General features: G+C 48.5%; 1 protein-coding gene across 1 annotated transcript in view; it reads left to right on the top strand.

Moving 5' to 3' along the window:
• Window positions 1-20,295, top strand: part of STXBP1 (syntaxin binding protein 1) — an 85,133-nt gene extending 64,838 nt beyond the window's left edge. The window contains exons 12-19 of the mRNA XM_012639759.1: window positions 1,086-1,151; window positions 1,886-1,966; window positions 4,213-4,351; window positions 5,434-5,543; window positions 6,603-6,704; window positions 8,705-8,790; window positions 10,790-10,944; window positions 18,308-20,295. Coding sequence (XP_012495213.1) covers window positions 1,086-1,151; window positions 1,886-1,966; window positions 4,213-4,351; window positions 5,434-5,543; window positions 6,603-6,704; window positions 8,705-8,790; window positions 10,790-10,944; window positions 18,308-18,390 — 822 coding nt within the window. The 3' untranslated portion in view covers window positions 18,391-20,295. The remainder of the gene's footprint in view (window positions 1-1,085; window positions 1,152-1,885; window positions 1,967-4,212; window positions 4,352-5,433; window positions 5,544-6,602; window positions 6,705-8,704; window positions 8,791-10,789; window positions 10,945-18,307) is intronic.
• The last annotated feature ends 5,118 nt before the right edge of the window (window positions 20,296-25,413 follow it).

The following is a 25,413-nucleotide window of genomic DNA, read 5'->3' as shown; positions in this document are numbered from 1 at the left end:
CCATGCTTAAAACCATTTAGTCACTTCTGGTTCCGGTCACACACACACCCTGCCACTACTTCCAAGGCTAAGGTCCTCAGGGCCCCCAGGCACCTCTTTGGTCTCACCTCTGCCTCCCTCCTTGCCCAGCCTCCATGCCCCAGCCCCAGGCCTTGCCAGGTTCTTTGGCTTAGGCATTGTGTCCTTGGGAAACATTCCCTGGCCCCCTCCCTTCACTCGCTAGGTGCTTTTGCCCTGTGCACCCACACTATCTGGTGAATCCCCTCAAAGAGCCCTAATCTCTCTTACAATGCCTTGTTTGGCTACTCTGCTAGATGTTAAGCTCCATGAAGGAGAAATTCTTTTTTTTTTTTTTTTTTACTTTTTGTCCTTATATCTCCAGCACCTAATAGTGCCTGGCATGTAATAGCAATTCAATACATTCTTGTTGGGTAAACGAATGGGATTAGATGGATTACATTGAAAGTAAATAGACCCATTTCACCTGTCACAATGCAGATTCTAGCCTTCTTTAACCTCCCTGTGTTCTACCTGTCTATGCAACGACAGCTTTTCTGCCAGCAGGAAATGCAGACTTGTTACCAAGACTGCTTGATGTGTGGATGCAGGAAAACAGTGTATAGAAGAAAAATCTGTTTTCCTTAACAAGAATTAGGCTCTCCACCCGAAGAATGGGCGTATTTGAAACTCGGACTTAAGGGGTGGGGGGGAAGGGCAACATACATAACCTAAACATCTGTACCCCATAACATGCTAAAATAAAGAAAAAAAAAAAAAGAATTAGGCTCTCAACAACTTTCTAGTCCAGTAAGAATAGAATAAAACATACTTGCTAGAGACTTCAGAGTTCAGTTCCCCACATGTAAGGCAATCATGGTGTTTGGATCAAAAATTTTTTCAGCCACAGGCCTGAAAATCTAAACACACATGATCTTGTGTTTCACAGATTCATTCTGACAGTTACAGGGAATGCATGTGGGAAGTCTAGTGTGCATGACTGTCCTGTCCTGCGCCCACAAGGCTTATGAAGCCTTATTAGCTCAGGGCTGCTGGAGTGACGCCATGTGCTTTTGTTTCCCTTACAGACCACCATGCGGGACCTGTCCCAGATGTTAAAGAAGATGCCCCAGTACCAGAAAGAGCTTAGCAAGGTATGGTGATCCCAAATCATCTATTTGAGTCGTGAGTATAAACAGCTGCAGAAGGACTTTACAAAGCCCTGCTACTCTTCATTGAAATCCACAGAATTTTAGTCGTCTTCAATTTTTATTAGCAAAGAAGTGAAAGCCTGGGATAGACAGCTTGTTTCTTATCACTTTCTTTTCTCCTCTTCATCTTTCTTTTTCTTTATCCTTCCTGTTCCCCTGCTATTGGCAGGAGGCCTCTGTTCCTCACCCCGTGGGCCCCTCCACGGGCTACTTCAGTGTCCTCACAACATGGCCATTGACTTCCCCCAGAGTGAGTGATCTAAGAGCCAGAGAGCACCAGGAGGAAGTCACATGCCTGATCTTGGACGTCACATAGCATTATTTCCTCCATGTTGTTTGTTAGAAGCAAGTCACTAAATCCAGCCCACACTAAAGGAGAGGAAAATTAAGCTCTACATCCTGGAAGAAAGAGTATCAGAGAATTTGTGGACACATTGTAAACCTGTCGTACCACCCTAACCTCATAAAGGATGTCTCCTTCCTCCTAACTCTTTTAGGATGTGGTTCTCCTGCCCTCCTGACATGTAACACTTTCTACTTTGTGTACATGTTTTATCTCCTTTATGAGATAGTGCCTAGTGCCTAGCAGTATTCTGTACACAGTAGGTGTTTGGTAGATGTTGCATGAATCCTGATTAATTCCTCAGTTACAAACTCTTCTTGTGCTTTTTTCCTAGTACTCCACCCACCTGCACCTTGCCGAGGACTGCATGAAGCATTACCAAGGCACCGTAGACAAGCTCTGTCGTGTGGAGCAGGTAGGACTTTTTCCTTCTCTTTCTGCCATGGCAAATCTTCTGCCACACCCTTTTACCCAGCTGGATTTTAACCTCTGACCTTGAACATCCTGCAGAATCATAAGAAATAGAGACGAGAATGCCTGCTAAATCGTGTTGTCTCAACTCTCTGGAGCCAGTGTGGTTCCACCATCAATGGTAGGGACTAGATTGGTCTGGAATGCTGTGCCGTTTGGATTTTGCATGCCTGACTCTTTTGAAAGGCTCTGTTTTCCCTGGAATGGCTGAAGAAAGATGTGTGGGTTCTGAGCCCTATGTTGACAGGGCTGGCTGAGCTTTATATTCTGAGTGTGTTTCCTCCTGCTGTGGCTATCCCAGCTTTGGAGGCCTAGAGGCTGAGAGATGGTGGCACACGGGAAGGTCAGGATTCACCCAGGGCATCAGTGAGCACAATTAGGAGTATGAGGTGAGAGTTTGGGATTTGAGTTCTGTCTCTGTCACTGATTATTTGATATGCCTGTTTCTCTGTGTTTTATTTTCTTCCTCTGCAAAAGGAAAATCAGTGCTGACATTGTTCAGGGGTGTCACATGGAGTCACTGTCCTGACCCTCTTTTCTTCAAGCATTACAACGTCACTAAACTATGGGTCAACTTCTAAGGGAAGAGAGGATGTTAAAACATTCTGCAGCCTTAGCTGAAAGTCTCTTTTCACGGAAAAAACCAACTCAGGTTCTCAGTGTGAAGCTAAGATTTCACACATTGACTGCCACACCAGAAGAAAAATTTTCTTCCTTGGGGCCACGGTGTTACATTACAAAAATAGAATAAAAACTTTGAAAACAAAACAATTCTTTCTAATTTAATGAAAAATTTGTTATTTTTATTGTTTTCTGTGCATGAGTTATATGCAACTTGAAAAATAGTTTTTGCGGCTCCCAAGGTGAAGAAATGTGTGAGTTACAAATGCTTCATGAGGCCCTGGGCTCAAAACTAGAGTGAGTTGAATACAACTCACATGGCAGTTAATGTGTTAAATCCTCTGGTTCGGTGTGACTGGTTCAGCTTAAGTTTGTAAGCCCTGTCCTATGCCATTGAGTGTTTTAAAGGGGGAAGTTACCCTGCTAAAATCTATCAATTTCATAGGTGATTTTAGCAAACACAAGGTACCCTCTCTAAGAGAGCTTGACCATCCAAAAATGGGTTATACCTAGATCAGTAAAAGTGCAGTTTGGGATTTGTTTTGGAAGTTTAAAAAATTTTCAGAAGTGCTCAAAAGTATTGTTGAACTCATTAAAGTTAACTGCACTTACAGAGAGTATTAAAATAAGGTCCTGCTGACCAGCTATCTGTTGAGGATGGTGGTCAGACTGAGAGGTGAAAGAGCCCACAGAGGTGTCCCTCCTTCCTCCAACCCATCCTGGAAAGAGACTGTGGACTCAATTGTAATTTGTATGCACTCCTGGGATCTTGGGAGAAAAAAAGAGAACCTTCCAGCAACCTCCTAAGATCTACAAAGGAAGTTGCCGCTGTCGGTCTCTGAGAACGAGGCTGAATAGTTCTGAGTTTGCTGAGACTAATGTGCTGTTTTCTCTGGGTCTGAGTCTCACCCAAGTCATGATGTGGGGCCAATAGATTGTGGTCCCTTCACTCTCTTTCATTTCACCTCCTTCATCTACTGGGGTTTGAAATTGCAGCTTTGGGAGCCTTTGTTTTTCTCTCCTCATCCACAAAACATGGTAAAAAGATTAAAAACAAGGTTAAAAGCCTAGAGTAGTTCAGACTTAAAAAGCATGTCCTTCAATGCCAGGGGAAGCAGAGTGGAAAGAATCTAGCCTTGCAGAGGCACCTTAAAATGCCAAAGCTTTTCATGGGAGGGAGGTACATCACTTTAAGCTCTGATACCTCAGTGGGGCCTTGTCCCTCTAGAGAACCTACCAAGATTGAGTCTTTACCTGAGAAATTGGCACAGGTACACCACACTCACTTGCAGGGAACAGCCTACCTTTAAACAAGATGATAAATCATCATGGTTTCTGATTTTGGTAAGTGAAACTCAGGGACTTCCATCTGCTCCCACTGATGCTTTAGGAAACGTGCCGACCACACTCATGCTAATTGCAGTACGTTATGAGAATAGAAGCACCTGTTTAAGACCTTCCCCAACCAAGCAACCAGTCACAGACATTCATGGATCCTGAATTTCCTAAGAGCTGCCATCCCTCCAGACTGTCACCAGAGATGGGGCCAACAAGGTATGTTTTCCACAGGACCTGGCCATGGGCACAGATGCCGAGGGAGAGAAGATTAAGGACCCCATGCGAGCCATCGTCCCCATTCTTCTGGATGCCAATGTCAGCACTTATGACAAAATCCGCATCATCCTTCTTTACATCTTTTTGAAGAATGGTAGGAATGTGGGACCTAGAGGAGGGGATAGGCCTGCCCTCTCTTGGGGAAAATGAGGCAGCTAAGAGAAAACAAAGTGGAAAACCCATTTAAAAGATGTGGAAAGGGGAAGGAAAAGAAGATCCTAGGGACTCTTTATGTTTTGAGAAATGCAATGTAGTCAAATCAATTGCAACTAGAAGCTTAATACCCCTTGTAATTCTAGAGTTAATAAATGGAATGTGATCTCTAGAAGAGGGCAGGGCTGGGAGACAAGGGAGAGCTATGTGGCTTTATGGCCAGTTTACTCAAGCTATACCCACCAGTTATTTTTAACTTGCATCACATTTGTCATCTGCCTTTAAAGAACTGATGGTTAGCCATATCACAGTTGCCTGGACGAGTCCATTGTGCAAAAGATGGATTATAAGACTCTCCAATTTGACTTTGATACAGCGCGGGGGAGGGCAGGGATTGCTGAGAAGTGGGGACAGACGGAAACACAGACCCATGAGGGGCAGTTGCTGATGGCCACTGCCCAGGGCAGAGTGGCTCTTTTATTTTATTTTATCTTTTTATTTTTTTTGAGACAGAGTCTCACTATGTTGCCTGGGCTAGAGTGCCATGGCGTCAGCCTAGCTCACAGCAACCTCAAAACTCCTGGGCTCAAGCAATCCTCCTGCCTTAGCCTCCCGAGTAGCTGGGACTACAGGCATGCGCCACTGTGCCCAGCTAATTTTTCTATATATTTTTAGTTGTCCAGCGAATTTCTTTCTATTTTTTTTTTTTAGTAGAGACGGGGTCTCGCTCTTGCTCAGGCTGGTGTCAAACTCCTGAGCTCAAACGATCCACCTGCCTCAGCCTCCCAGAGTGTTAAGATTATAGGTGTGAACCACCATGCCTGGCCCAGAGTGGCTCTTGTAGACTCAGAATCCTTATTTTGTCCTCATCATACAATGAAGTAGACAAGGTAGACGGATCAATTTCCACTAACCCTGAGAAGGAGAAAGGACACACCATCCAGGCCCTCAGGGCCTGGCTCTGCTTCTGAGTATGTGATGCTCAATGGCTGGGGGTGCTGACTGGGTGTCTCGTGCCTTCAGGCATCACTGAGGAAAACCTGAACAAACTGATCCAGCACGCCCAGATCCCCCCGGAGGACAGCGAGATCATCACCAACATGGCTCACCTCGGCGTGCCCATCGTCACAGATGTAAGGGGCCAGCTCTGCATATGGGGGTGGCAGGAGGGAGGCTGGCAGGTCCTGTCTACTTCTGCTCTGACTGATGTATGGTGTCTTGTGAAACACACATATGCCCACCCTCAACATCAAGAAAGAGAAGACAGAATCAGAGGGATAGAAGTGTAAAGGTGCAAATAAAATAGATACAAAGTCGGGAACCAAGACGTGTACAGCAGGGAGTCACACACAATCATTAAAGCTGAGCCATATCTCTGAACCAAACCAAACCCGGTTTCCTCCGTGATATTTCAAGATCAGTCTGGCCTCACCTTTGGGCACCTTAGACTCAGCATCTTCTGTGAGGATGAGAATGTGATGTGTAGAATCAAGCAGTTTTGCTGCCTCTGAGTCTCTGCACTGTTGTTGAGGCAGAGCCAGTGGGGGAGCTGGTCTGGGAGGCCTGGACCACACGACATGCTCTAGCAGAGGCTGGGTGGGGGCCCTCCAGCCCTTCCAGAACACTAACTGCTAACCTCACTTGTGGGAGCCCCACTGTGTACTTGCTTTCTGCAGGCAGGCAGGTCACAGCACAGTACTAGTGAAGCTGGAATTGCTTCTTAATCTTAGAGACAGGGCTTTGTTCTGTTGCTGCCAGACCATAGACCTGTAACCATCAGTGGTTTGGTGTTTTGAGCCTTGTTCACAAGAGGGATCAAAATGAGAATGAAGATGATTCCTTCAGCACACCTGCGCTATGGAAGAGAAGTCAAGGAATAAGTCATACTCCAAGTAGTATTTGCCCCTATAATAGACAGCAAACTATTGTTTTAACTGCCTGGTTTTTTTTTTAAATGGCACTTATATATTTGACCCATTTTGGCATTTTTCATGACTTTATAGAATAAGTTTGCTCCAGGTTCCTAAAGTGGCACTTTTGGGGTTATTGCAGGGAAAACCTCCCCTCTTAGTACTCTTTGCCAATGCTGACTCTGAAAGGAGTCCTTGAGAGGATTTTCAGAGGCCAGCAGGGGTGACCGAGGGCCCAAGTGGCCCCTGACTCAGTCTAACCTGTTGTGTGTTTGCACTCAGTCCACGCTGCGTCGCCGGAGCAAGCCGGAACGGAAGGAGCGCATCAGTGAGCAGACCTACCAGCTCTCACGGTGGACCCCCATCATTAAGGACATCATGGAGGTCAGTGCTGGGGGTGTGGGAAAGAGAACCAGGGTCCAGGGCTCTTCACCTGGCCACTGGATTTTCACTTGCTCCAAGCTGGCAATGACACCTGTGGGTGTCTCTCCCTGAGGATTTGCATCTGGGTCTCCAGGCTCTTTCAGCTCATGGTGCACCTTGTCCTGAGGATTTCTGAAGAGCCAAGAGACTGCAGATGCAGGTCCCCAGATCCATTTGTCTATTTTTACGTCTTAGAGGACTCAACCTCATGTTACAGAGACCCGGCTAGGGTGCCACATCCAAAGGGCCAAGCACTTGCAGCATCTCAAAGATCAAATAAGTGACATGCACAAGCCCCATATTGGGGGATGCTGTGGCACACCTCCAGCAGGCATAGCCCTGCCTGCCCTGCCCCATCTCCCACTGCTCCCTCCCTAAGCCCTCCACACACCAGCAGACCAGACCTCCCTCTACTGGTCAAACCAATCCCTTGCCTGGGATGTTTTGACCCTTTCTCTCATCTTCCCGAATCCTGCTTTCCTTCAAAGCCCCATCGGGTCTCACCATGTCTGTGTGCTGCCCCACGTATCTGACCACCCAGCATAAGGAGGCCTCCTCTGAATCCTGTAGTGTGTCAGGGATACTCTACACATGCTGCTCAGTGCACTGGGTGGTCTTTTACTTTTAATTTTTTTTTTTTTTGTGAGAGAGTCTCATTCTGTGGCCCGGGCTAGAGTGCCATAGCATCAGCCTAGCTCACAGCAACCTCAAACTCCTGGGCTCAAGGGATCCTCCTGCCTCAGTCTCCCAAGTAGCTGGGACTACAGGCAATGTGCCACCATGCCTGGCTAATTTTTTTATATATATATTTTTAGTTGTCCAGCTAATTTCTTTCTATTTTTAGTGGAGACGGGATCTCACTCTTGTTCAGACTGGTCTTGAACTCCCGAGCTCAAACGATCCACCCACCTCGGCCTCCCAGAGTGCTAGGATTACAGGCGTGAGCCACCATGCCCGGCCAAGGGTGGTCTTTTTATACCTTGGTCCTGTCCCCTCCACTGTTGGGTGCTCTGCGCAGAGCTGCACACACAGCAGGTGTTGGCTGTGAGGTAGCAGAAGGTGTGAGCACCACAGCAGCCCTCTGGGGTCGCTCCCTTCTCTCCTTGCAGTGGGAGGAGACCCTGCGTAGAATCCTGCTAGATCTTTGAGGTTGGACCTGGAGATAATCTGACCAAATTCCACCCTTGACAGACAAACAAAACTGGGGTTCAAAGGTTGAAGGACTTGCCCAGGATCCGGTAGTTGATTCCTAGCAGCCCAGGTGTTCCTACTGAGTTGTACATATTTTAAACATATAGAGTGAGTCAGCTTCCTATTTTTAAAACGCACAAACCAAAAGGATGAGCAAAGTGAGATGTCTAGAAACCAACCGTTTCTTTGCTTGGTGGAATAGATAAAGCTAACCCTTCTGTTTTATCCCCTCCTTTGTTCTCTACTTCCTTTTTCTCTGCAGTCCCCAGACGAGACATGTGTAGGCGTCATCTGGTAGCTGCTAGGAGCAGTGTGGATTTCTAGGCAGCAGGGCGTGGATAGTGGGTATCCACCCACCACATAGACCCTTGAAAAGCTGAGGGGCTAAGGCTCCCCACTGCAGGAGAGACCCTGCTTTGCCTAGTTTCTGCAAGGCTGATGGGCAGGCATCAGGAATTTATTGGCTAGAGTATAACATTTATAACCTCACATAGATGATACAAGAGAATAAATTGGGAGAGAAGCAAGAAAAATTAATGCTTTTTAAAAAAACTTCTCTTAAAAAGCAGACCTACAAATTTATCTCAATGTGACAGCCAGTTAGGGAGCACTGGTCAGTGCCAAGCATTTTGGGGCATCCGGGAAGGGAGCTCTGGTGGTTGCAAATCTGGCCATGTGTTTTGCTAACTGACTTGTTCTTTGAATCACCTTGTCTTGGTCAGCCTTTTCATTTAGATGGTAGGCCTAACATCTGTCTCTTTCCTCACTAGGACACTATTGAGGACAAACTTGATACCAAGCACTACCCTTACATCTCCACCCGCTCCTCTGCCTCTTTTAGTACGACCGCCGTCAGGTAGGTGAAAATCCCTGAGCAAACAAGGGAGGCACATGGGACCATCTCTGGGTGTCAGCTTTGTGGCAGTCACGCCATGAGGCAGCGTGGTCCATGAGAACGCTCTTGCTGTTGCTCCTCACAGCTAGAGCGCCGGCCAAGCCTCATGGGCCTTCCCCCTCCAGCTTCCTCTTGCTCTCAGACTCATTCCTCACCCCTGCCTTCCCCTCTCCACTTCAGCCTCCTCACTCTTCCTCAGCCAGCCAGGCCCACTTCTGCCTCGGGACCTTTGCACTTGCTTTTTCCTCTGTCTGAAATATCTACGTGGCCTGTCTCATATCTCCTTCAGGTTTTTAATAAGGCCATACCTTCTTTGATCTTCCCTAACCACCCTGTTTGAAATCACAGTACACTGTGTCCATAGCAGCTTTATTCATAATAGCCCAAGCGTAGAAACAGCCCAGTGTCCACCAACTGATGAGTACATAAATAAAATGTGGTATATCCATAAAATGGCTCCTGAGAACAGTCAGGGCTGAACATGTGAGCTTGGGGCAACAGAGTTAGCAGCTTCAGAGAGGGCGACCCCAGCACCATGACTGTGACATTCCCACTCCTGGAGTGACGTCTCGGGATACATACCTCTTTGTGCTTCCTCTTGTGCTTTTCCTGCCTGTCTTCCCTCTTGCTCCTCCTCTTTCTGTCTTTACTTTTTGCCTTTTCCTGGCCCTGGGCCAGCAACCTGTGGTGGCATCCTGTGTTATTGTACAGCCCCTCTGATGGCAGCAGAGGTGAGATGTTTATTGCTAAACTTGGAGTAAAATACAGAATCCCAAGTATTGCGCCAGCCAGGCTGGTCGACAATCACAGAATATCAAATGATCGCACATGGAAAGAAAATGAATGTGAGATTCTCTGTTGGCTCAGACAGTCCCCCCTGGTGCCTCCCAGATTAGGAAAGCGACTGTAATGCTGTCATAAGTCAGGAAGAAGGGCAAAGCATTTCAGTGGTCAGAGGAGACTTGCTCCCTTTGTTGTATTTGTCCTGTTTTCTTTGCCTAAAAGCAACCCACTTCTTCTGTCTCTGAGTCAAAGGTAAAGACCTGGTGAGGGGAGCCCAGGGACACAGGGAGGCCTCTCCAGGAGCAGCCCCACAGCTTCTTCCCTGGCTATGCCATGTTTTTCAGGAGGCAGCTCGGTGCCACCAAAAGCCTCTGCAGTGATCCTGGACAGGGCTCCCTGGCTCCCTCGTGTTCAGCCCCATGGTACTGAGCTCTTCATCATAGTAAACCTGCTTCCTTCTACCCACCCACCCCATTACACTGCAACTTCTTGGTGGGCAAGGCCTGTGTCTCCCCTGGAAGCGGTGCTAGGGAGGTCCTGGCCCATGAGAGCACACACTCGGTATGTTTATTCAGGGAGTCAGTGTGCCAGCCTGAAGGCAGATCTTAGACCCTGCCATCACTGTGCACTGCCAGCAATGACCCCGACAAGCTCAGAGATGTTCATAATTTGGAGTAGATGCCTGAATGAGCATCCTACGGGGTAAAGCTGCTGAACTTGACATGTCAAACATCAGAGCTGAACAGAGCCTGTCTGTTGCCTGTATGTTTCTTAGAGAGTAACAAGGTCACAGCACAGGCACCCATAGTGATTCTTCTCCCAGCAGCCGAGCCACTTGAAAACTGCATTGCTTTGGTGACCTCAGATGGGCATGGTGGCGTGTGCCTGTAGTCCCAGCTACTCAGGAGGCTGAGGCGGGAGGATCACTTGAGCCCAGGAGTTCAGGGCTACAGTGAGCTATGATTGCACCACTGCACTCCAGCCTCGGTGACAGAGTGAGAGCCATCTTTATTAAAAGAAAATGCATTGCAGTTAAATTTAGCCAACACTTACTAAGCATCTACTTTGTTTTGGGCATAGGTGTAAACAAGCCACTGAGGTATGAAACAGTAGGTACTGTAAGTGCAGATAAACGTAATTTCTCTCTCTTTCTCTCTCTCCCTCTCTCCCCCCTCAGCGCCCGCTATGGGCACTGGCATAAGAATAAGGCCCCAGGGGAGTACCGCAGCGGCCCCCGCCTCATCATTTTCATCCTTGGGGGCGTGAGCCTGAATGAGATGCGCTGTGCTTACGAGGTGACCCAAGCCAATGGAAAGTGGGAGGTGCTGATAGGTGAGTCCGCACGCTTCCTAGAGGAAGGAGCTGCCTCATCGCACTTTGACTCCATTCCACGCTTTGGTGTTGCGGTCTGTCTTAGACTCTCTGTTGCCCCTGCAAAACTTAGTCTCTAGGAAACTGTGGATGGCAGAAGCTAAGGAGCAGAGGGTCCTCACATGTGCCCTACTGTGTCTCCTGTTGAAAGGCAACACCATGATCTGTGCCTGATCATAGAGTCCAGCTGGCTCAGGCTAAAATTTCTGCCCTGCTACTGCCCAGTGGGGTCACCTTGAGCAAGTAACTCAACTCTCCAAACTGCCATTTGCTTGCCGAACAACTTGGGGTTAGTAGCACACACTTATAGCCTTGAACTCAGTCTGAGATGAGATTATCAGTTTCTTGGCACTGGGCCTCATGCCCAGGAACACACAGTGGATAGTGGGTAGATTATCACCCTCCTCCTCCACCCAGGTGGAGATGGACAGACAGCTTGTGAGCAGATACTGCCTGAAACCTCCCGGCTTGGCTGCTGGGCTCTGCTCAGGTCCCTGCACTAGTTCCTACCACCCCTAGGTCTGCCATACCCTTTCTCATACATCCTGTTAGTTTCCCAAAGGAGGGTAAGCAACTCGTGGAGCTGGTTTAATGTGGCAGGAGGCTTTTCTCCTTTTCCACGCCGTTAGCAGCTTCTATTAATATAATTTTTAGGGCTGGAAGAGGAAGAGTTAGCTGAGAAAAATCTTACTTTCTCCAGATGCTTTCCTTTTTGTCCTGTCTTACCTTTAAAGAAACAGAGTGGCGCCTGCCTGGGCAGGGGTCCCTCTTGACACTGTCTGGCAAGAGGCTGTTACATACACTGCCCTGGCTGGGCTCTGCCCCCAGTGGGAATATGTTCATGCTGAGTGAGGCATGACGCCAGGGTTCTTGGTCTCCCTTTGGAAGGGGATGTGCTCTGCGCCCAGTGGGAGATTATACTCTCCAGGGCCTAAGGATTGCTTCTCAGACCATTCACACATGAGCTGTTACAGGCAGAGGCCTTGAGCTGCCCCAGCTGGGAAGGCTTCTCTGACCCCTCCCTGTAGGTGCTCACTATTGGTCGTAATCCCAGGCAGAGTCATTATCTCGGTAACAAGTGTCAGTTTTATACCTCCAAAGTGGGGTGACCAAGTCACAGTGTCCCCCAAACTATCCAAGCAAGCAGTCTCCATAGACTAGTCCATATGACTGTTCTGGGTTTACCAAGATGGACCTGAAGCTGCCAACTCGCCTTCTTGATACCACAGTCCAGTGGGGAGATTATACATCCCCACCCAGCTTCCTCAAGCTTCCCTTGTCCAGTTACCAGTTTTCTCTGTAATTTTTTTTTTCCCGTTGTTATGTAGGCCCCAGTGACAAAGCCCTCTGCTTCCTGCTTGCATATGTGCTGCATGAATGTGTTGGATAATTCTGAGCCCAAACACAGCTTTCCTGGGCAGAAGCTGTCCTACCCAGGCTTTGAGTATAAATCTTCGTCTTCATTTATGGACCTGAAGTGAGGCCCCCTGTGGGAGGTGGAGACATGGGAGTGTGAAGTTGCCCACATAGATTCATGGAGGGGCCTTGGCAGACAGCTGACGTCCACTGTGTGGCCTCACCTGCTTCGTGCATGCCATCTGCCTTGCCGCCTGTGTGTGTGGTGTATGTGCGTGCGTGTTTGTCTTGCTTGCTCATACCTCATTGGCTGCGTAAAATGTAGGCCTAAGTTGGCATGTTCCTGTAACGTACCTTTGTTCAAGCAGTCAGCTGGCCTCTGTTCTCCCGCAGGTTCTACTCATATTCTTACTCCCACCAAATTTCTCATGGACCTGAGACACCCCGACTTCAGGGAGTCCTCTAGGGTATCTTTTGAGGATCAGGCTCCAACAATGGAGTGAGAGCCAAAGAAACAAAGTAAAAGCAGCTTATTTCAGAAAAGAAACTCTTCCACTCTGAAGGGTTTTCTTTGGTTATTCCGTCACTCTTTTTCTTTATTTTTCCCTTTTTAGTTTATTATTTATTTGATTTTCTTTTAACAAGAAAATGCTTGCAGTTCTTAACACCGATTGAAAATGTGTCCAACGCTGCCTTCACAATCCTACCACAACCCCCCCGGGCTCTGACATGCCAGCTCACTCATGCCTTGGGTTACTCGCTGCTCAGCCAGACGGGTGTAGGCTGCTGGGTTTAAACCAAAAATGACGGTGACTGCTGCGAACAGTCCTCAGAGAGGGAGCTGCAGTTGCGTGATGGCTGAGGCACAGTGCCCAAGCCTGTTGGCCCAGGGGTGAATTTATGGGTCCCCTCTGGGAACGTAGAGTGTCCTGGTTATGACAAGGCGTGAGAGCTGGAGAGTGAGGTCAGCGGATGTTCGGGGAAGGCCAAGTCCAAGAAGGCAGGCATCTGGTGGAGATGCCCATGGGCGCCTATTGTCAGGAAAGCTTGCAAAGGAGCATCGGAATAGACCCAGATCAATAGTAGTTAGATGTGCGACTAGCTTTTTCCTGGGATAGGCATGTCCCCAGGAACAAGTTCTAAAGGGTTATCGGGTCACAAGCCACCATGTGCCGGGGAACTCCAGTTTTCAGTGGGAAGAGCTTTTGTCTCATGTTCCTCTGCAGAAAACGGCACTTAACAGTCATTTGCTCTTTTGGTAATTGCATTCCTTCTCATTCTCCTGTGGGTCCTTTCAAGAGTTGAGTAGTCACACCCCTCTCTCTCACTGAAGTCTCTTGGTAATGTCTGAGACCCTTTTCATAGAAATCTTTTCTTGGCACTCTGTGTGGTTTTAAAGAGCATCTTCTCTCTCCCATCAAGTTTGTTATCCAGGAACCCATTGTCTGGTAACTATCCAAATTTTTTTCCTTCAAAACCATCCTCATTTCTTCCTCTCTCTTCCCATCCTTCATATATGTTGGGAAACTCCTATACTGTGTTTAAATTGTAGGCTGATGCCAACCCACTCCATCATAGCATTAGCAATTCCTTAGCTTTGTTATATATTCTGTGTTGAGGCCACATTTTGTGTACCTGACTTTGTATACACCATTAACAGGGGACCCTGAAAATGCCCCTTCACCTGAGCTGAGATGTGGCCCAGTGAGTCATGGAGTATGAGTCCCCTGTGAACAGTGGAGAGAGACCTGCACACAGAGCCAGAAGGACTGGCCTCCACCCCAGCTCCTCCTTGAGCGCCTGTGCAGCTGTAGGACGTCACCCCCACTCTCTGGGCCACAGCATACCTGTACAGGGAGGCTAGATCACAGTGCCCCCAGGACTGTGAGCTCTGACAGTCTGTAAATTCAGTGATTCAGGTTTGTGCGTCAAACCATGCAATCCTATCCACTCTTGCTTTCTGGTGAGCATCAGGGGAATGGCCCGTCAGAGCCTTGGCTAGATAACATCAGAAATGTGCTTGTTTATATAAAGAAACCGGTGCTGCGCCCTAAAGGCAGGAACAGGAGGCCAGTTTATCTCCTCCCCTCTCTCTTCCTTGGCAGGGAATGGCATACTCCAGTGCAGCAGTGTGCTAAGGGACAGCAAGTAGTTGGGAGCAAGGGAAGTGTACCTGGTTATGGCCCTGGGCTACAGCTGCTATCCTGCCTGGGCTTGCTTTCCCCTAGAAAGCAAGGCCATGGGTGGTTAATAAAAGCAATTGTTTAAAAAAAACAAAAAATCATTCCTTGGAAGCACCTTGATAGGTTGTTAATCAGAGACATCTGGTTCTGTGTGCATATGGCAGGTAGGTGGACAGCCTTTGCTGCAAGATGTATTTTAAGACTTCTAGAAGGACAAATAAATGCTCAGTCAAGACTACAGTAATCGCAGACCACTTGTAGGATCTAAAAGAATCACAAACCCAAACCCCAAGGGCTCCTGCTAGGATCAATTCTGGGGTTTCCTGCTTCAGAAATGTCTCCTTCGCAGAGTATATTCCTTTGTTTTATATTTGATGAGCAGAGGGGGTCTCAGCTGCCATCAGAACAGAGGGAGACCAAAAAGGCACTGGTTGTGTATTCTTGGCTTCTGAAATAATTTGCAGGGCAGTGTTGGATTTTAGAGAGTGCAGTTAAGAAGAAGTGAGGCACAGAGCCCTCATACCAGTGAGGTCAGAAGCAGATTGAAACCTGATTTGCTCCCTTCTGTTGTAATCGCGCAGGCGACTGAAGTCCAGAACAATGCAGAACCTTAGAGAGATGCGTTTTCTCCTAAATACCCATATCGTGGCAACTTCTCTCTTAAGAGAGGCTGAGTTTTCCTGCCCAGCAGCGAATGCGAGTGTTCCCAGCAGGCACACGGGTGATGGTACCTCACTCTGGCCTCTGCTCCCTCTTGTAGCTGAGGCTCCCAGGGTCTGGGTAACACCAAGTCTCATCTTAATCGCCACTAATCATCCCTCCAAATTTCTAAGAAATGAAATCTTTTGATTAGATTTTTACCTCTGTGCTCCAGTTGGTTTATGTTAAAAGCACCAATCATCGGGGAGTGTCCAAGAGGCTGTCAGAAGCAAATGAGAGAGAACTAAAAGGCTAGATTAGAGCCATTGCGTTACATCGACCATTTGGGAGAAAGTTTTCATGATTTTATATTGAATAGTTAGTTCTCTTCCAGATTGGGGTCAGGTAAGTTTCCTCCTTCACTGGGACTCAGATTTGAATATGAATTCAGAGTCTGACTATTGCCCACTCCTCTTCAAGCATCCACTTGTTCATCCTGCCCCACCCCGCCCCTCAACAGGGCCACAGGTGCCCAGAATCGAGAGCCCAGAGGGCTGGGCCTGGCTGTGCCACCTCCCACCCTGAGCAGATACCCGACTAGCCTGGCCTTCATTCTGCATTTTTCCCATCTGTTGGATGGGAAGAGTGGCCAGATCTCTGCTTTCCAAACCTGGCTGAATATCACACTCACCTGGATTGCTCTTAACTTATGCATTCTCCTGCACCACCCTGGGTATTGTGAGTCAGTAGATCTGTTTCAGCCAAATTCAGCAGTGGCTAGACCTGTAGTCTGTAAGAGCTCTTGATTTTTCAGATTCTGTCAGTGTAGAAAGGATTTTGACCTATGAGAACTTGCTGTGTCTGGCCCACAGCTTCGAAAACATGTGGACAGTCATTTGGCGAGGCCTCGATTTAGTTTTTGGGGACCACTGTTCACAGTTCATAATCTTCCAGTTATGTGTACTAAAGGGGTCCCTCAGAGCAATAGAGCCCACTTGCTGCCCTGTCCTGGAAGACCAGTGTGGGCAGCCGCCTGTGCATCCACAGTGAGAACACTTGCAAAATGTGGATTAGGGACTCTCCAGCTCAACTTGCAGTGTTTATAGTGGTGAAAAGCTTGACCAATGTTACTGAAACAATACAGATTATTGCGTGTCAGGAATTGGCTTTCAGGTGATTTGGATTAATGCCAACTAGTCTGGTCCCTTTAAAGAGCACAGGTAAGTGACAGCCCAGAAACATGCCTGTTGCTAAGAGTCTTAGAGGCCTCACTGATTGTCTCCAACACTGAGTCCTAGAATTTTTCTTCTTCAGTCAAGACTGGGAACACTGATGGTCAGTGATGAGATAATATCAGAAACTTCTAGAACATGGATCCCCTGGCCTCCCCCAAATCCTGAATTTGTATACAAGCAAGGGTAGGGAGCACTTTGGGGTAGGTAGCAGCTGTGCAGAACCCCTTCTGATTTTTCCTCTAAATCGAGTCTACCTTCTTGTTTCCCGGAACTCAGTCGGATGGCCAGGGATGAGGGCGTTAGGTGCTGTTTTCTCTGTCTGTGCACTGGTTGTTGTTGCCTTAACTAGGAAGGCCCAAGCCAAACCCACACTCTGTGTGAGAGGCCGTCTTTCAGTGTCTGTCTAGACTCACGGGCTGTGTCGAGTTGAGATGGGGAAGGCCCTCATCCTGGCAATGGTTCACTCTTCAGACCTGAGGCAAACCTCGTAACATTTCTGTCCTTTTCCCTCATTTGCACAGAAACCTTTGACCTCCTTTAGGACTAGTAGGAAGATTGGCAAGGTCACAGGAATGAGTGGACTTCAGCAGAAAGGGGCGCTATAACAGCGCCCAGGGACACACTCCTGAAACCTGCGTCACATGTGCTTAAGGAGCCTAAGATCGGCAGAATGACAAGTCTGCTTTAGACCACAGAGGCTGGTGCAGGCTGCCTGCTCAGGGCATCGTGCTTGGTGTCCCTGGGAAGTAGCCAGGGATACTCTGATTCCTCACTCAGAGCAGCCAGTGGGCAGCTGGGCTTGAACTGCAGAGAACGGGATCTTGGAAGAAGCCCCTTGAGCGAGTGAGGGCTTTACAAGTTTTTTGCTGGTCTGGACTGACCAGGAAGGCCCATGTTCCAGCAGTCCCAGGTCAGCTGAGCAAGTAGTGTCAAAGGCATAGGGACCCTGGTATTGGAGTCATGCCCAGTGAGCCAGCCAAAGCCTTCTTTTGCCTACTCTTGGGGTGGAAACTGGCATCCGGTGGTTTCCACTTCCTAACTCCCACGAAGGCCCATCCCCTGCCCACCTCTCCAGGGAGGCACATTTTCAAGTACGGGTCTCTTTTGTTTAGTTCTTCTCTCCCACCAGGACCTTTCTTTGGAGCCTGCTGCTGCATGCGTGCGTGCGGGCCTCATGCTCACTCACACACCACCCCAGTCACCTCTCTTCTGTTTGATCAAGTCCATGTCCAAAAACCACACAGTCCATGCATCTTTTTTTACTGCACTTCTTAGATCTCTCTCGCCGTATGAAAAAGGCCTTCATTTATTTATTTTTTATTTTTTTATTTTTGCAGTAGAAGTATATCTATATTCCATTAGCTTAAATTTTTGCAAGCATTTCTAGTCTCTTACAATGTGCGGTCTCTGCAAGGTAAGGCCTCAGGTCCCCCGGCCCTTTCCCTCTCACACCTGAGGTCCCACCCACGAGGGCAGCGCCACTCCACTGGTTCCCAGAGGTCAGTGGATTCCCCGGGGGCTTTGCCCATCAGCTTCCTCTCTACTGGGCACCATGTCCCCCTACCGGCCCCTGCCCCATTTGCAACCTTTCTCACTGCCATGCTTGGAATTTCTCTCCCTGGCTTCACCTTGAGTTCAAGAGAGAGTTAGAAATGCAGCTGCCCCATCACCTAGCAGATGGCTCTGGGCCCTGATGGAGAGGTGGCTCACTCCTTGGTACAGCCTGGGACCCCACATGTTGCCCAGGCCTATTGTGACAGAGCCATGAGCCCCAACCCCCAGCCCCCTCCCTGCTTCCACTAGACCCTATCCAGGGTGGGGGAGGGGATGGTGCCATTGGGAGTGGAGGAGCAGGAGGGGACGTGTCTGCACTTAGTACTGGCTGGCTCACTGTCTTCTCTGCCTCCCCAGGATCCACGCACATTCTCACCCCACAGAAACTGCTGGACACGCTGAAGAAACTGAATAAAACAGATGAAGAAATAAGCAGTTAAAAAAATAAGCCGCCCCTCCAAACACACCCCTTTCCCCGCAGTGCTCTGCGGCTCCCTATCCTGCCCCTCGGTTACTTTGCTGACTTTCCGTCTGTTGCCTCCCCAGCCCTGCACGTCCTGGCCGGCACTGTCACCCGCTGCGTTCTCCTGTTTAATGACGCCCTCTTCTCATTTGAAACAAAAGAAAATAATGCATTGTGTTTTTTAAAAAGAGTATCTTGTATATATATCCTAAAAGGAAAGGTTCATGTGCAAATGACGCACTGCAGGAGAAGTTTTTGAACTGTTTAGAGTGAATGGACACCTTCTCCCTGTTATTTATGATTCTGTGACCTTGTACATAACCCTATGCGACATGTGCAAATTGCTTGAGTATGGAAAGGTAGAAGTTTGAGTGTTTTTAAAAACTGGTTTTGGATTGTTCCTGTTCTCATTGGGAATCGTAGAGATATGTCTGTGTTCCTGGAGTATTTCACACTGAGGATTGATCTGTTGTCTTCACTCCAGTCCTACCCCTCGGTACCTGCTCCCATCCACACCCGCCGGAAGTGACCATCAGGGGACATCTCGTGAGAGTTAAAGAACAGGCCTCTTCACTTTTCCCAGCAGCATGTCCCTGGTGGTACGGCTGTGGTTGGGGGCTGGGGTGTCCTCGTGAAGCCAGGCTGGCATCCCCTCCTCCACAGCCTGTCCCTGCTCCCTCCCTGGCATGTGTCCACAGTGCTGGGATCCCAAGGGAAGTCCCTCTCCAGACAGCATCACGGTGCCCAGATAAGTAAAAAGCAAACTCCCACCAGAGACCTTTGCCTCTTCTGGAGAAGCAATTAGACCTGATCTCTTGACCAGAGCCCTCCCTCCCCAGGTGTCACCCCTAACAGCTCAGTTTCCTCAGTAGGTTCAACCTTAGTTCAAGGGTCAGGAACGGACTAGAACAGATGGGTCTGGAGGCCCCTGGTCAGAGGGCCGTTGGCGTGGAGAAGGTTCTTAGCCTGAAGACAGCCTGTTGGGTTTATGCAGACCCTGTGTCTACTCCACAAGCAACTTTGGTCAGATTATCCTCAGTTTAAGATGCTTCATAATACTTTATTTTGTGTAGTGTAGGGTCATATGTCATTGTGCTTGTAAGAGAAAATGATTATTTTATTCTCTGTATAAAAACTTAGCTGTATAAAAACTTAGCTCTAATGCAAAAATTAAAGACACAAACGCAAGAAGGATGTCTCATCCTCAAGACTCAGCAGTTCTTGTTCTCCAGTGGTGAGCACACCATTTGTTCTGCTGTTGTCTCGAAATATAATGACAGTGGAAGTCACAAAAAATGTCCCCTGCCCAGCCCCTCGCCGCCCTCGGCCTCCTGCAGCCCGTGTGTATATTACGTGTCTCGTGCCGTGTTGCAACCGTGGTGTATGCTAGCTCCGCGCCGCCGCCTTCCTTGGTCTGTTCCCCACCCTCCCGTTAGATGCATCGTGGTGTTCTCTTCTCAAGGCTTCGAGATCTCCCCTTTGCACTCAGATGAGTTTTCAGGTCTTGCCCTCTGTCTCCCTCCCTCCTAAGATATCTTATTTCTGTAGGACAGAACTGTAGGCGCTTGCGTTGGTTTGTTTCTTTCTCCCTCTGCTCGTTCGTCCCCTCCCTCGGACCAAACAGTGCTCGTGCTTCGGGACCTTGTTTGTCCAACAAGTTGGTTTCCCTTTCTCTGTTATTTATATAAAAATAATTTATCAAAAGGATATTTTAAAAAAGCTAGTCTGTCTTGAAACTTGTTTACCTTGAAATTATCAGAATCTCAATGTTTGAAAGTATTGAAGCACAAACATGTATCATCTCTGTACCGTTCTGTACTAAAGCACTTGAGTCTAATAAATAAAGAAATCAGAAGTCAGTGTCCCTTCACGGTGTCTGGGGTGCCTCCTGGTCTGTTCTTACTCTGGGGGAGTGGAAGGAGAAGATCCCGCAGTACTCACTGCAAGGGGGCCGGCTACCCCCGGCTGTGGCTTGGACCCCAGGTCCAAGTCGCCATCACTTGCATTAGTAGCTGTCTCACATTTGGGGACAATCCACGAAGCGTGTCTTGGGCCTATAGCAGCACCAGGGCGTCGCCTAGGGCTGAGGCAGTTCTCCCACTGCCCAGTTCTCCTCTGTGGGGCCTCTGGCGCAGACCCGCAGGGCTCTGTCTCTGCGGATGCTCCCTACTCAAGTGGGTTGCTCCTGCATATTCAGGTCATGCAGTGAGGTCACTTCCTCAGCGTCACTGCTGTCCCGTGCGCCTGCTGCCATCCCATCCAGCCCGCACGTGTAGTGAGCTTCTCTCCAGGTTGGAAACTGGTGTGTGTCCTGCTTGTTTTGGAACCTGCTTGTGACCCAGGGAGACTGTGATGAGGTTGGCCCAGCTAGCAGCGTGGACCCTTAAGTAAGGGTCGAGGCCATGCAGGAAACCTGCTGGAATGCTGGGCCCAGGGGAATGGGCCTCTTTGTAGGAACTGCTGTTTTCTACTTTTTTGTCCCCCGTCACTGCTTCAAATCCTTATGTCCTTCACAGCACTGAGAAACCTGACAACGCCAGGCCAGGGGTGGAATCTGCACCACCCCAGCCCTGCTGTGGTCTGGCGAGACATGCCTCATGAGGAGGTAATGATGACGGTGACCACTTAGTGACCATGCCAGGCCCCTCACGTACCTTTGTTAGGTGAGTCCTCTCCCATTTTACAGGTGAGGAAGCTGAGGCTCAGAGAAAAGCAGAAACTCACAAAGCTCACTCTGGGGAGCGGCAGACCTCCATGGTCTCACATCAGTAGTTACTTCACCAGTGGCCCAAATGCCTTGGAATGACATCCAGGACTGGAACTTTTAAATTGTAAATTGTTCTGAACTGATTCACATTAAAGCAAAGTCAGTGGTTTGCTGCTTCTTCCCAGGGACATCTGTCCCTCCAGGCCCATGGGAGTGTCTTTCTAGTCTCCCTGGTTGTTTCTGACATCTTCTGTCCAGGCTTTCATCTGTCACCCTCTCCATTCCGCCCTCACTGCCACCCAAGAGCAAATGAGCACGGCCCCTTGTGCTCCTGGCCAAAGTCCTGGTTCTCTTGCGTCACATAGCACAGATGGAGCCTGCGGCCCATTCCTCCAAAATGTCCCGAATGGTGTTAAGTATGCCTAGAGGGGCAGGGAATTTCAGAACAGCCCGAAGGCTGGATCACTAACTGAGCCATCCTGACACCAAGACAGGCCCGTGAGCTGCAGCTGGTCACTCTGCCTTTCAGAGGCCCTGGGCCAGGCTGGGGGTCTCAGCAGAGCCTGCCGAGGGGAGGGCCCTGCACAGGCGTCTCGGAATGACAGCAGGCATTTGTTCCTGGGGAGGCAGAGAGCAGAGTGGCTCGGAGCACAGAGCTCGGCATCAGGCGACCTGGGTCAAATCCACTCTCAGCCCCTTTCCACATGACCTTGACAAGGGACTTTGTCACAGCCTCTGGAAGAGGGAAGCTGGGCCCGGCTCATGGGCAGCACAGTAAGTGCTTCGTCATTGATGATGGTGATGGTGACGATGGGCCCCAACCAAGCCTGAGGAAAAAAGAATAAACATGCTCATAGTGGAAACACAACCTTGTGTTCCTCAACTACCAGACACTTTATATATTCACCCAGCCCTGAATTCACTCTAAGGTAGTTAAAGATGCGTGACCTACAGTTACAAGTATCATGGTGAATAAATCTCAGAAACGTAATGATGTGTGAAAAGAGCAAGATACGGAAGGACACCTACAAAATGATGCGTCACATAAAGGGGTTTTTTGTTTTTTGTTTTTGAGATAGAGTCTCACTCTGTCACCTGGGTTAGAGTACCGTGGCGTCAGCCTAGCTCACAGCAACCTCAAACTCCTGGGCTCAAGGGATCCTCCTGCCTCAGCCTCCTGAGTAGCTGGAACTACAGGCATGTGCTATCATGCCCAGCTAATTTTTTCTATTTTTAGTAGAGACGGGGTCTCGCTCTTGCTCAGCCTGGTCTCAAACTCCTGACCTCAAGAAATCCTCCTGCCTTGGCCTCCCAGAGCGCTAGGATTACAGGTGTATATAATGGCACCCAGCCATTATATGAAGTTTTAAAACCTCATAGAAAGCGTTATATAAAGCATATCTGTGCTTATGGATACATATGTTGTACATGTATGAAAATATACATGGGAATGATAAATTCCAAAGTCAGGATAATGACTGCCCATAGGAAAGAGGTGGTTGTTATTGTGTTGTCTGAATCTTCAATCCCAGATAAATCAGTGACTTAAAACATGCTTCATTGAGGCCAGGCATGGCAGGTAGCTCACACCTGTAATCCTTGTACTCCCAAGGTGGGATGATCACTTGAGCCCAGGAGTTCAAGACCAGCCTGGGCAACATAGTGATACCCTGCCTCTAATAAAGAACATAAAAACAAAACAAAACGGGCAAAGGAATTGAACAGCCATTTCTCTAAATAAGTTACACAAATGGCCAGTAAGCGCATGAAAAGATGCTCAACTTCACTAATCATTAGAGAAATGAAAATCAAAACCACAATGAAGTACTACCTCATACCCACTATGATGGCCACTAACAAAAATAAATGAGTAAATAAAAACACCAGAAAATAGCAAGCGTTGGCAAGGATGTGGAGAAACTGGAACCCTTGTGCACTGTTGGTGGGAATGTAAAATTGTGGAAAACAGTATGGAAGTTCCTTGAAAAATTAAAAATAGTGTTGCCATGCAATCCAGTAATTCTGAGTATATGCCCAGAAGCGTTGAAAGAAGGGACTTGAAGAGGTCTTTGTACAACCATATTCATAACAGCGTTGTTCCCAATAGCCAAAAGGTGGAAGCAATCCAAGTGTCTATGAGCAGGTGAAAACACAAAGGAAATTCAGCCTTAAAAAGGAGGGAAATTCTGCCACATGCTACGATATGGATAAACATTGAAGATATTATGCTAAGTGAAATAAGGCAGTCACAAAAAGACAAATACTATGATTCCACTTATGCGAGATCCCTTGAGTAGTCAAACTCACAGAGACAGAAAGTAGAATGGTGGTTGCCAGAGGCTGGGGGAGGGGGGAAATGGGGAGTTAGTGTTTATGGGGCCAGGGTTTCAGTATTGCAAGAGGAAGAGAGTTCTGGAGAGGATGGTGATGGAGGCTGCACAACAGCGTGAATGTACTTAATGCTACTGACAAGTACACTTAAAAACGGTTAAGATAGTAAAGTAAGGGCCTGGCTACCCAAGTGAAGGAACTGCCCGAGTGCCAGGCTCCTTGCCCACATGTCCCCAGAGACCAGTTAGCAGTGAACACTTTGCCTCCTGATCTTCACTCAGAGCCGAAAGGAATAGTGCAAGTTGTGAGCGCAGTCAGGTTGCAACCCCTGGCCACGAGAGTTTTTCAGCATGCTGTGCGAGGCACTAAGACATTTCCACGTGCAAGTACCAAGGGCACAGGCTGAAAACATTTCTTCACAACCTGGGCGTGCCAGTTCTCTGACTTCAAGGAGTTTGTTCAAGTGATTTCAGAATCTTGAGTGGCCTGACCCTATCGCTCCAGAGCCAAAATTTCATGCTTTTATTAAGCCATATTTTAAAACAATGCCAAGTCTTGGAACAAAAATTAAAGAAACCCCTTTCGGAGCCAAAAGTCTTCAAAGAGTAGATCAAGATTGGGTAGATTGCAATAGTGGCCACAGGACTTTGCTGGCCCTCCTGTCTGATCTGGACTGCCTGTGACCTGCTTTGATCAATGTGGCAAGAGTGAGCTTGTACCAGTTCCAAGCCCAGGCAGACCTGAACAGGCCAAGCAGCTTCTGCTCTTGTGCTCTTGTGAGCAAGCTGGGCTGGTCTGCCTGGTGACGAGAGGCTGTCCCTCCACTGCCCCAGCCACAGCAGCTACGCCAGACATGTGAGTGACCAGCTGGCCCCCAGCCCACCTGCCAGGTGGCTGACCGGTGAGCCCAGCTGAGATCAGACAAGTGGAGGCTACACCAGAAGACCCCGCCCCCAGCAAATCATGAGCTCAATAAATAATTGTTGTGTTAAGCCACTAAATTTCAGGGTAGCTTGTTATACAGCAAAGGTAACTGATATACAGCAAAGGTAACGGCTTTAATTTGCAGCTACCTCCCAAATCAAACATTCTACCTTACAGCTTTTAAGTGTGTGATATACTTACCAACCTAATGTGTGACAGAGCAGAGTATATTTCATTGCTCTCAGGGTTGCGTTTGATCTGAATATCAAGAATTCCCTGGCTGCTCTCATTTCTTGGATGTTAGAATGTTCCAGTTTGGTGGAAATAAAGAGTAAACCAAACCGAAATGACCTGACCTGCTATTCAAGTCATCGATCCAGATGAATACCCTGCCTTGAGCGAATGGTTGCAAACAATACCCTCCCTGTGGCTGATGGGAAACTATTCTGATCCAGATTCATGTGTGTATTTTTTATTTAAAAATTTTTTGATGAATCTTTTCTTTTCCAAACTTACATAACGTTAGTGGGCTGTGTGTGTGCTCATTGCCCGCTGTGGTTGACTCCGATTGCCACTTTAGTAGGCACACTCTGGGCTGCCCACCCAACAGCCGTGCCCCCTTCTTTCTCCTTAGGGAACCTGGACTGTTCAGCGAGCCACCCCTCACCCTGACCCGGCTTCCTCAAGCCAGTGCCTTCCATCTCGTGCCCCTGGCCAGGGACTGGTTTGAACACCAGCATGGGCAATTCGCCAGATCGAGGGGTTTCTGGAAGGGGCTCCTTGCTGAGAACAAGAGACCCAGAAAGGACAAGAGAGATGTCCCCTCGTCTTCTGCAGGGCACAGCCCCTGCCTGGGGTGCTCAGAGCTGAGCAGGCATGTTGGCCCCTCAGGAGAGCCACGCCAACACAGTGACACAAGGCATGGGCTAACGGAGCTGTCCCTGCGACTGCCAGCGGTTTCCCACGAGACCAACTTATTGGAGTCTCGCCGAAGCCAAAACGCCTGAGTGACCCCCGGCAGGTGGGGACACGGCCGCT

This window comes from Propithecus coquereli, unplaced genomic scaffold (assembly GCF_000956105.1).
Source record: "Propithecus coquereli isolate 6110/MARCELLA unplaced genomic scaffold, Pcoq_1.0 Scaffold142, whole genome shotgun sequence".
Lineage (NCBI taxonomy): Eukaryota > Metazoa > Chordata > Mammalia > Primates > Indriidae > Propithecus > Propithecus coquereli.
This window is presented reverse-complemented; position numbering and strand designations above follow the sequence as displayed.